Source organism: Typopeltis vanoorti, chromosome 10, assembly GCF_054136105.1.
Source record: "Typopeltis vanoorti isolate ZY-2024b chromosome 10, IOZ_Tvanoo_1.0, whole genome shotgun sequence".
In the NCBI taxonomy this organism is placed as follows: Eukaryota; Metazoa; Arthropoda; class Arachnida; order Uropygi; family Thelyphonidae; genus Typopeltis; species Typopeltis vanoorti.
The window spans coordinates 58,548,053-58,560,927 of NC_143558.1; the positions used below are offsets into that span (position 1 = coordinate 58,548,053).

General features: G+C 34.2%; 1 protein-coding gene across 1 annotated transcript in view; it reads right to left on the reverse strand.

The window, feature by feature from the left end:
• The window catches only part of Prosalpha7 (proteasome alpha7 subunit), a 168,459-nt gene that overhangs the window by 12,777 nt on the left and 142,807 nt on the right, over positions 1 to 12,875 (reverse strand). The window contains exon 8 of the mRNA XM_090399365.1: positions 3,250 to 3,317. Coding sequence (XP_090255491.1) covers positions 3,250 to 3,317 — 68 coding nt within the window. The remainder of the gene's footprint in view (positions 1 to 3,249; positions 3,318 to 12,875) is intronic.

Sequence of the window (12,875 nt, forward strand, 5' to 3'; positions counted from 1 at the left end):
TGAGGACATTTATATTGGACTGAACTTAAGGGACTGTAAGAGTAGCCTACAACTAGGCATAGGTCCGAAACAGTGTTAAGATTTGTTAGCCCACGAGGCCGAGTAGACATCTGATTATGTTAAACTTAATGTGTAAATTGTGCTATTGACTGATGGCCACGTGTATCAGAATGGCATGATGATGACCTATGAATTTTATACTTTATGATTGTATTAGTGTTATTTGCAATTTAGTATGTGTGATTAGTACAAATTAATTAGAGCCTTTGAACTAAATTGAGTGCTACCATATTAACCTGCTTGAATTGTATTATTGTGTATCACCTTGAAGCTCATTAAATTGTTTCATTCATGTACTTGCCGCTCATAAAATCATCAACGTACTAAGCGGGATAAACCCATGAGTATAAATATATTAAGCGAGCCACGACTGTGAGAAAGAAATAAGCAAGCGGAGGAATAAGATTAATCTTGATCAAATTATCATTGTCTCTCTGAAGGGGTCACCCTGAGCAAGAATCCTTTCTATCCTAGGTATTAGCTGGCGCAGCAAAAGAAATAAATGTGTTAATACTTATAGGGTGAACTCTTCAGATTGTTGTGTGATAAATTGACGTTGAGAGCATAGAGAGGCCAATAAGACTGCAGAGATCCTAAGAAATATATTAATTTGATAAGGGACAAAAGAGTTATGTACATGTGTGAGAGAAAAAGGAAAAATAAGTAAAGATTAGTGGTGAGCTTGCTATAAGAACGAGGATAGGATATAAGGAAACATTATAACAAATGGCGCAGACAGTAGGATAAAAGAAAGATATAAAACAATAGAAGTTAATCTAAACGATTAGAGTATAAATGCATAATAACAATAGGATTGGGGATAAGCCACAACCTTGTCTTACTCCTTATTTATAATTATAGGTTCTGATAATGCTTTGTTTGAAAATTTCTGTTTCTCTGTATAGACTTTTTATTGTTTTAATTAATTTAGGAGGTATTTTATCTTGTAATATTTTCCAGAGTAGATTTCTGTTCAAGTTATCCTGCAAGCAGGCTAACCAGCCCCGTGAACACACATGGATCTACAGCCATAAATACTTAACCCCCCCATGAGGGGACTCAACTCGCCCCAATAGGGACGAAGGAGAAAAAGGGAGGAAACTTCATATGAATAAATAAATAAATGAATAACTACTTAATTTGTACATTAATTTACAAATTAGAGTGTCACAGTTCTAGTATAGAGCCCTGAGGTACATTCCACTAGTCACTCTCACTTGCCTTGATTCCAGTACAACACGTACTACTCTCTGGTGTATCTGTCAGCCACCCCCCCCCCCTATCCATGCTACCAGCTTCTTATCCATTTCCTCCAACTTATGTAATAATTTTTCTATGCAGTACTTTGCCAAATGTCTTTGCAAAGTCCCGCAAATATCATGGTGTATTACCATTTCCTTCATCCAATTCCACTGTCAATATTATAAAATGTGAATAAATTACTAAGGCAGGATTTACCTTTTACAAAACAATGCTGCACACCAAAGATTCTATCACATTGCTATCAGACCATTCATTTAATCACAACTACCAAGATACTAATTGGCCCATAATTTGCTACTTCTGTCTTGGAGCCACCTTTATATAATTAAAACTATATTATCCTCTTTTCACTCCCTTAGAACCTTGCCAGAGCTGAGACTTAGATTAAGCAACTTCTTCAGATGCATGCCAGTTCCTCTTGCACATTCATGTAGCACACATGCTGTCCTGTCCTGCTGCCATATTCACATTGATATTTTTCACTCTGACCATTCCCAGTTTGGTTACCTCAATTCTCAACTGCAAAGTCTCTGCCTAGATGATACACCATTGAAAGGTGATCGCTTAGTAACTGCTTCTGTAAGTCTGCTGCCATTGGCACTGATTAAAGTTATCCTTTCACAATCACTCTCTCTTATATGCTGCATCTTACAAAATTCTTTTGGATGCTTAGTCAATTTTCTTTCATAATCTGATTTAACATTTCATAATATTCTACTCACCCTTCTTGCCTGTGCTTTGTAAAATTCGTAAGCATGCTGATCACCTTTATCTTTATATCCCCTCCACATTTTCTTCTCCCTTGCAGCTCTTGCTTTATATTCATTTTAATTTTACTTGGTTTATCCCCCTGAACTTGGTATGCAGCCTAATACTGCTTTTCACAAATGATTCCTGAACACTTCCCACGTACCACTAATTCTTTTCTAGCTTCTTATGCCATGGCACTGCTTCAAGCTGTCACCTAAGTTTGTCATAATCACCAGCTTTGTAGTTTCCCTTTCTTTACTGAGAATTCCATATAATGATCAATCTTCCTGAACAAGACTGTGTGGTGACTTTCCCCCAAATGGAGACAGAGTTACTGCTGTAGTTATAGACAGATGTTCTGATGCTATTACTAGATCCAACATGCTCAAACTCCTGGCCCCCTCCATCACATGCTGTTTCAGGTTGCTCTTTCCTACTTGAAGCCTGTAACCCCAAGTTGAAGTCCCCATGATAATTGCTCAGGCTGAGCTCATTGTGCTAATCTGCCACTGCATGGCATCCACATCTTTCTCTGGACTCCCTAGTCTATAGCAGCTACCAACAATACATTTTGTCCTACTGGACCTTTTTTTCTCACACCAGAGAGCCTCAAATGAACCCTCTCCCTTAGATCTAAACTCTTGCTCGATTTTTGTTGCAGAAGTTCTTGAGCTATCATTAGTAATACCTGCTATCCTATTCTCTCTATCCTCTGAAAATACAACACACTTACATTTTCACTTATTACTTTTACTGTTTAAAAGAAAATGCTAGTTATCATAAAGTATTGTCTCGGCCTCTGTACTAACCATCATCATGTTAATAAGAATGCAAGGTCTGACAAAAGCAATGCAATTAAATATAAAGTGCAATATAGCATAGCCTTAATGAAATGGGTCAATTTATCAAAATGAACTAAATCTTTTGTCTGCAGAAAGTTACCTAAAATTGTATTAAATATATATTACATAATAAATTTATGGTTAATCATATTTAAGGAGTAGAATATACATCTTGATTTATATTAAGGGTTTCAATGAATGAAACCAACTTTATATGAAATATCTGCAGTACAATCCAGGCATTCAAGCACCAAGAATTAACATTCTCAAGATCTGTAATTCAAATGTTTAAATCTGAAATTCTTGAAAAGAAATAACACAAGTTTATACTTACCACTCCCAACCCAACTAAGTTCCAGTTCAAAGTTTTTATCTTTCACTTCATCATGCACAACATAAATTCTAAAAAAAAAAAAAATAATAATAAAAAATCAGTAAATGTATTGTCATTAATTTTCAATAAAAATAATAAATTGAATCTATTTAAGGTCTGCTTTTATAAGACTAATGCAAAATAACAAATAATGGATTCATGTGTTCCAAAATACTTTTTAGAATAGGTAATCGGTTTTTAATGAATAAAGAGAAGTAATGTCAGAAAAACTGAATGTATTTAATTTGGGTTAAAAAAATTAAAGACAATTAAATTAATAAACACATTTAAAAGAAAGAGGGAAAAAACCCTCATACTGTCCTGATGTGTAGGTTACTTCATCTTAATTTTGTCCTTTTCAAACTTCAGTAAATCATTCATGTTATGCCATAGTTTCTCTCTATAAGCACTACAAGTGATGCAGCACTGGCAGCTTGTTCTCTGATGAACCAAGATAGTTTTCCACATTAACCAAAATTAGGATTTCCCCGCTACTTTCTGGAATTAACACACGAAAGGATCCATTCAATTTATAATGTTTTTCAGCATGCATTTTGTTGCCTTCCGATTTTCATCTCTTTCTCCTTGGTTCATAACAGTGTGCAACTGTAGAAATCAGGACAATGTATTGAAACTTACTGATAACATATATTTTTTTAACTGTTTACAATTTTAGAGGGGAACTTAATTGTTATATATTTATAATGCAATATTACTTAATCCTCTTCACTCCACCTGGGAACATAGGTCTTCCACCACCATTTTCCACCGGACTTTGGTGTTACAGGAACTTTATTTGGTTCCAGTTTTTATTAATATTTGTTATTTCTTTCAGTGTTGTTCTTTTCCATGTTTCTATTGACCTTCCTCATCTTCTTTTACCCTGTGGGTTCCAATCTAGAGCCTGTTTTACTATTATTTTATCTTCTTTCCTCAACACATGCCCCAACCATCTCCATTTCCTTTCATGTATCTGTTGCAACATGGGTTTCTGGTTTGTTCTCTGCCATAGTTCTTCGTTTGATATCTGTTTTGGCCAATATATTCCCAGTATCATTTTTAAACACTTGTTCAGGAAAAATCTTTTTGTTTAACATCCACGTTTCATAATGCAATATAGTTGTTGACAATATTTGGAAATGAAATGCATATAAATGCTGGCCTGGTTGGCCGAGTGGTTAGCATATCTGCTCTTCAGCCAAAAGGCTGCAGGTTCAAATCCCACCATAGGCACAGATGTTTGTGATTGTCTGTGAAAATGCTAGTGGTGATGGTCAGCAGTAGATGCTGTTTGTGTAGATGATGAAGATTGCTGGAGTGGTGGAGACTGAGAGTTGTAGAGTAGGTGCCCTCCCTCGATGAGTCTTTGTACTCCCTGGAGGTGTTACATAAAAAAAAAAAAAAAAAAAAGAAAGAATTTTTCATCATGCAGCAGAAAACATCTTGAAATTTGTTCAATATTCAGAAACAGATGAAAACTTCTAAAGGGTAGCAGAGCTGCCCATCATTCTAAATTAAGGTTTACTCATTAAATATTGTTTACTTTGATTATGTTATTACAAGCATTTAATGTTTTGCAACTGTTTTCCTTAGAATGTGCCATATGCCATGATCTTTGTCAATATCTGTCATGTTCTTGAGAGTTACAATAAATTGTAACTTGTTCTTGTTATTACAATAAATTGTAACTCTCAAGAACATGACAATGCCAAAATAGCATTCATTGTTACTATTAACAAGGAAAAAGAACATATTGGTCATTTAAATTTAGTGAACTACAAAATGGAAACAAAAGTTTTATTTATGAAGATATAACTGTGTGTGTATACCATATCATAGATTTTAACACAACTTATTATGACTGATATTGTACAGAGCTAAATAATATTCCACTATTACAAATGTTATGAAAACCAAGTACTGCTTGAACAAAAAAACTCCTGAAAAAAAAAAAAAAAAAAAAATATATATATATATATATATATATTCTAAGCACTACTATAAATTTAAATCTTTTGCCTAACATATCTGGTCATTATTTAATCTAAAAGTTAAAAAAGGTTGTCCAAACTTCCCTCTGCAGTTTGTCAGAATAAGTTTTTAAGCTGAAAAAGCACTTCTACACTTACTTGTGTTACAGGAACATTAATAATTGCAATCACAGTAAAGTTTTGATAGCCCTGGATGTGTCTACTTCTGTCCTAGCCATCGTTCTAGGACAGAAGAATCCTTTATCCACAGGGAATACATTCCAAGACCCTCCCCTGCCCCCATGGATACCTGAAACTGCAGATAGTAATGAACCCTATGTATACCATGTTTTTTCCTATGCATACATATCTATAATAAAGTTTAATTTATAAATTAGGCATAGTAAGAGATTAACAATAAATAATAATGAAATAGAAAAAATATAACAATATACTGTATTAAGAGGGATGTGAATGTAATCTTAGCAACCTCAGCAGATGATTTTTTTCCCCCTTTCCTTATGAAGCCAAGAATGGTGATGGCAAAAAAATCAAGAGATTATGTCTAACCACAGCTAGAAATCTCTGGCTCTTCTTGCACAATTGTAATCTCCATACACATATGGAGATAAAGGAAGATGTGTGAAGACAAGCCTTTCCTAAAACAGTATCTAGGAAACCAGGTTTTTTTTTTTCCCTCCAGAAATAACTTTAGCTATTAAATAATACAAATCACAAATTCACCCATCTATACGCTTATGTTTGGGATGATGTCCATAAGACCTTTCTAAATATTTCTGTTTCAGTACAAAAGAGCAGTTATGATAGTTATGCTGCAAAGAACACCGAAAGATACTGACAAACAGGAACATAGGCAGATACCAACAAATAATTAACAATGGCAGAGATTATATAAGAATTTTATTTCTATAAACGTTTTTGCCCAAGTAGAGCCTCTTTAGCTCAGTCAGTATAGACGAAACCGTTTCGTTGGAAAGACCTAGATTCACTTCCCGTCCATGACATGAGGAACCTTTATCTGGTCTCTTTCGAGTAAAGATGAGTTAGCAGGTCTCATACAGAGGTAGAGGGTTTTTTTTTCCTGGAAACTCAGGTTTTTTGTCCCTGAGAACAGGCAAGCAAGAACACATGCAATTGACAGACAAAAAAAAAATAAATACATTATAACCAGTGGCTTCATGTTGGTTTCATACAATAGTGTTGTACTATCCATAAGGACTTATGACCACTTATCATCATATGCTAATTAATTTGTCCAAGTATCAAGGATAGTCAATATTAGTGTGCACATGCGTGTTGTAATATTCTGTTTCATCCACAGGTATCTTTGAATACTTTAATAGGTGTGCCATTCACTTTTGAAACCTGAGAAATTGCATTCAACGTTCTCTCACATTGTCACCTCATGTTCCTCCTAATAACCTCAGTTTCTGATTTTGCACTTCCATTCTCATTGAATGGAATTTTTTATAGACACCTAACTCCAGATTCATTAGTCATTTACAAGTCTTTACTGTCTATCAAATTTGCTCCAGACATAAAAACTACATTATTTTTCCTGCATCATACAGACTCACTCATTTACAATCATGACCCTTCTCAGTTCCCTCCTGTCATACTTTGGTAACAGACTCATTGAAGTTTATTCTTTCACTCTTTTGTTTTCTCTTCTTCCGGTAAACTTTGTCTTCTCCATACTTCCACCTTTTAAATCATTTTTCCAGCCCTTTTATCTGATACTTTATCCATTTTGGAGGTTTCAATCAGAAGAATGAGAACTATCAAAAGAAATGAACCATCCTATTTGGCATTTTCATGTCAAACAATACGAGATTGAAAGTGGTTTATTAATACCTCATGGGAGAAGGGGGAAAAAAATTGTGGTCTGAACTTGCTAGAGGGCAGAGTGTGAATAATATGGAGAGTTAATAGTATTTAAGTACCTCCATGGAGTTCCAGTAATTGAGAAAGACTCACTAGACAGGATAGAAAAATGCACTACATACACTCTCAGCCTTCATTTTGAGTTCGTTATGTTTTTGCTATCTGGCTCATAATGAAGACACGTTGCCTACTTTTTTTTTTTTTTTTATCGAATATAAATAAACCACATCCGTGAATTAAATTTACAGTGGAAATAGAATAAAAAAAACAACAAATCCTTTTTAGATATTCTACTCCTTCATCGACCATGAGGTGAATTAATTACTTCTGTTTATTGAAAGCCAACTTTCACTGGATGCTACATTCAATAGCAATTAGCTCACCATCCATCACAGAAGACTGGAAGTATAAAAACTTCATTGCAGCTTCTTCTATCTCTCAACTATAACAATTACAAGGAACTTTAAAACATCAAATGATATATGAAACTGAATAGATTCTCAGAAAGGAGCATGCAACACCTTTTTAACTCCTATAATCATATCTCAAATAACAAAGTATGTCAAGTTCCAATTCCTTACATTTCTGGCATCTCAGAATCCATTTCCGGAATTCTTAAGAAATACAATTTAGTGGCTACTTTTCTTTCTATCAACAAATTATCAGTATGGTTTCCATCTTCAAAAGATAACAGTCTCCTCTAGCTCTCCCTGGTGTCTACCAAGTTTCTTGTGACTCATCTTTCTTACTTGGAACAAATTGGACACTATAGAAAAGAGTAAACAAGAACACTAGTTTTACATTAGAAACAGTAATTCTGAAAAATCAGGCTTGGCACAGCAGAATAGATACAGACCACAACACCTATGGTCTGAAACATGCTTACTTCATTGGTGTCAATATAAATTTGAATATTTGTTCCAAGACAGTGCTGAGGTTTTACTTTCCCATCCAAACTTAAATCGGAATGACTGTCTCTTTCTAAGATATGGAAAAGTCTTATTTTATCGCACATCATTTTTTTTTTTAAAAGAGCTAATGAATTATCAACATTGCCATATTTCCTCAGTTATACCATTGCATTTTATGTATAACATCATACAGCTCTTACTTTTTCAAATCATCCATTGTTTGTGTTCTGTTTTGTAATTAACTGTTGTCACCACTGATGATGGCCTGTAATATTCAGGCTGAAATATATGGCCATAAATAAAGAGTGTTATTTATCCTTTGTGTTTTTTAATGTTAATTGAAGAAACATCTTCACATTTATGCAGTATTATGCCAAATGCCTTATCACAGTTTAGTAATTTTTTAAAAGAGCTAATGAATTATCAACATTGCCATATTTCCTCAGTTATACCATTGCATTTTATGTATAACATCATACAGCTCTTACTTTTTCAAATCATCCATTGTTTGTGTTCTGTTTTGTAATTAACTGTTGTCACCACTGATGATGGCCTGTAATATTCAGGCTGAAATATATGGCCATAAATAAAGAGTGTTATTTATCCTTTGTGTTTTTTAATGTTAATTGAAGAAACATCTTCACATTTATGCAGTATTATGCCAAATGCCTTATCACAGTTTAGTAATATTATGTAATCATTTACTCTTGAATCCACTTAATACAGGATAAAATGTGAGCAAATTACGAAGATAGAACACCCCTTAATAAGCCATATTTCCTACTCCAAAAATCAGGAGTAGGAAATAGGCCCTTACCAACTTCTCCAGGATCTTAACAGAAATATTAATTGGCCTATTATTCACAATTTTCTCATGTTTCTAAAAATAAGCTGAATGTTGTGCATCGTTCTAGGATATGTGTTAGACATTCAATGCTTCCCGTGGTCTTTTGCCAAAAAGTTAAATAATCTTTATATGACAGATACAAAATAAAGAAATAAAAATCTGATTAACTAAAATCTCTAATCTAATCTAATAAAATTACAGAGAAACAAAGAGGATGCCATTACATAAGTAGTTCCCCCTTATCCATGGTCAATCCCAGTCCAAAAATATTAAATGAAAAATTCCAGAAAGAACAATGTTAAGTTTTTAAATTAAGTTTTAGAGTAGTGTGATGAAATCTCTTGCCATCCGGCCTGGGATGTATATCATCCCTTTGTTCAGCATATCCATGCTGTACTCTATACTCTATGCTGTACACTACCCACCCACTAGTCACTTAGTAACCATCTCAGTTATCAGATCGAATGTCATGGTATCGCAGTGCCTTGTGTTCAAGTAACCCTTATTTTACTTAATAATGGCCCCAAAGCAGCACAAGAGTAGTGATGCTGTTAATTCAGATATGCCAACCATAAAAGTGAAAAGGTGATGAAAAAATTATATCAATGGAGTCCATGTAGTAACTACATGGACTCTGTGCAGGTAGTATCTCAATGGAGATACCACCTGCACTAACTACAATGCCTATCACACCTCTCCTTAAACGACAGAGCCCTACCAAATGTCTCTGGCAACCCATTTCACTTATTCTCTGTTCTTCACACTAGTCCTTGTGCCCTTGCTAAATACACTCTTATAACCTCAAAGGTGATCCCCCCCCATTCCAGTCATGAATCGAAAAAATTACATTAGCACTTACTAAAAGGGTGTACAAAACCCTTTTGGTAATGTTTTTTTTTGTATATCTCCTCAAAAAAAAAAAAGTACTATTGTGGTCAACTTTTCACTGAATCCTCTCCATTTCCACATCCCAAGAAATTTGGTTCACAAAATGTGTGCACAATGGAATGTGTTATATCAAAGCCTTATAAAGAGGGATAATAACATCCCTATCAGTACATCTCTTAACATTTAAGTGAGTGATCATTTAAGCTATTTTTCTCACTTGTGTAATATGTAACTTGAACTAACCCCTTGTCCACCATCACTCCTAAATCCCTAGGGGGTGATGCATAATTTCATGCATGCTATCTCATCAGTACAGGAAAATCTCAACTTACAAACAATGTATTCTTGGAAATGTGTATATAAGTTGAATTTATATTTTCCGTAAGATATACTTTTAAATTTGCTAATACATTTCTGAAATTATTTTAATACAAAGACAGTAAAAATGCAAATTCAGAATAATTTATTTGAAAAAGTTTATTATAAAAATACATAATTTTAAATGAATTAAAAAAATTTTTTTAAAAAAAAACTTCGTATATTTGTTAGACCAATTCTAACAGAACTCAAATTTTTAGCCCCTTTTAGCACTTTCACAATCACTAAATTTATGTTTGTTTTCCATATTTCAAGGGTATTAAAAACAGTAATATAACTGCATACAATGTGTGGAATGCTGAAAAATATTCAATATATATTGGCAAAGAGAGGGAAAGGAATTATCAGACTAAACATTTTCCATTGTACATCAATTCATCAATGTTTGAGATTTGGGGTTCTTGTATTCATTGAACGAATTGGATTTGCAATTTGTAGACTGTATAATGTTCATAAATGAAAACTGCTTGTATCTTGAAAGTTCATAAGCAGAGGTTTGCCTGTATACAGCTTGCATTCTCTTCAGCCTAAAGTGCATAACCTTGTCCTTTGCTACTTTAAACTGGCAACCATTATCCTTTGTTGAAAACTGTCAGTGCATTCAAATCATCCTGTAGGACTTGTTCATATTTATTAATAATTACTCTCACCAGTTTAGCATCAGCATACATTTGGATACCCCCCCCCCCCAACCACCACCACATACACATCATTCTGAAGTAGAGAGTCATTTAGTTACCTGCCTTCCCTTTGATTCAACTCCATTCTATGCTGCTCTGAAATCTGTCCATCGACCACCCCATTTATCCATATTCTCAGATTCATGTCAGTCTTCATTTTCTCCTGTTGAATGCTTTTGCAAAGTCTAGCACCACCATAACGGTGTAGCCATTTCCCTTATCCAAACTGTTACTTTATTTTGGAAAGCACATAGAGTAGTATTGCTATCCACCTATTTACTGAATTCTGTCCTTAATTTTTTTTTTCAGTATACCTTCACTACTACTTCTGAGATTACTAATAAGACTAATGTGCTATTCGTCTTGGAGCCTCCTTTATCTAACGGGACGATCTTGGCATCTCTACTCTTCAACTGGCATTTACAATTTCCTTTAACACATGGGCAGATATCTAATCCCATGTCTGTATTTGGGATTTCTTAATAACAAACAATTCCACAGTTCATCTACGTCTCCTCTCACATCAATCCCGTCATCTTCTTGAATGATACTTATTTTCATACTGGTCACTCAGTAATATCTTCTGCTTTATTGATCACTCAAATCAATCTCTTCTGCTTCTATCGCTTTCCTATAATCAGCATTCATAAAAATTATTATTTCTTTGTAAGAACTATTATTTCCTTTGGCTTGTTCAGCTAATTTCATCTCATAATCTGATTTTGCCTTCCTCACCATGTTGGTCATTCTTCTTGCTTGGGTCTCATGCTGTTCATTAGCCTGCTTGATAACCTTTCTCCTTATCTTCCACCTGCTTAATGCCATTCATCCATTTATTCCTCATCTGATTTATCCTTCTGACCCTACTTCTGTTGATGCTTTTCTTAATTACCTCTTGACCATTTCACATGCTACACTAATATCCTTCCCTTGCAATTTCTTATACTATAGCATTGCTCCAAGATGTGTTTTTCATAATCACAGTTTTTTTTCGTTCTGCATATACCACACCTTAATTAGAGGTAATATGGTTACCTTGGTTATGGACAAATTTTATTTCCTTCTCCCAATATTCCCTTTCTGCCTTTCAATCTGTATTCTCTCCTGCCCCCCAAAAAATGTGAACTTCTTCCTAGTTTAGCTAATTTGCATCTCCTTTTACGCCACCTATTTTGTCCTGTTGACTTATCACACATAAAATAGCCCTGAAAATTCTTCTTTCTTGTGAAACTGCTATTTTTAATGGCAATTCTCCTGCTATCATTAGTAATATCCAGTCCTGTTCTTTCTTTCTTTCCATGTAACAATCTTTCATCAACCAAGTCTTTCACTAATGTCTGTCATTTCTGACCAATATCAACCCCACCCTTGTTTATGATTTTTCTGGCAAAGAATGTGAAAGGAACATAGGCAGATACCTACAAATAATTAACAATGGCAAAGGTTATGTGAGAATTTTATTTCTATAAACTTTTTGCTGAAGTATCAAGGGCTATAGTCAATATTAAATTCAAATCAAATAAGCACAAATGACAAATAGAGTTAGAAAACCAGGTTTTCTCTAAGTTGTTTGTAAGTGACATTATATATATTAAACTACTGACATGGGTGGGATGAATGTAAAATAAATTCGCATATACCTCCAACAGTTACATCATGGTGATAACTTCAGTCCATTTCTATTCAGATCAGAGGGGGGGGGGGAATAATGAAGTAAGGCTTAGCAGTTTTCTCTGTACAAATGTTTTATAAATTTTATGTCATCTCCACCGATGTTTGGTGGAGATGATATATTCAGCAAGTGTACACTGTTCTGGCTCACGGACTGTAATGCAGTCAAATGTTCATGAAAACTAGCTGCAGACCTGAATATGTGCAAAGTGATCCCCAATTTTTGGAAATTTGATATAAAAAAAAAAAAAACACCGGTAGTGCAGAAGTTTATCCTTCGCAGAGTCCCTAGAAAGGAAAAAGTTTCTTTATCAGGCAAAAAGACATAAGTTCAACA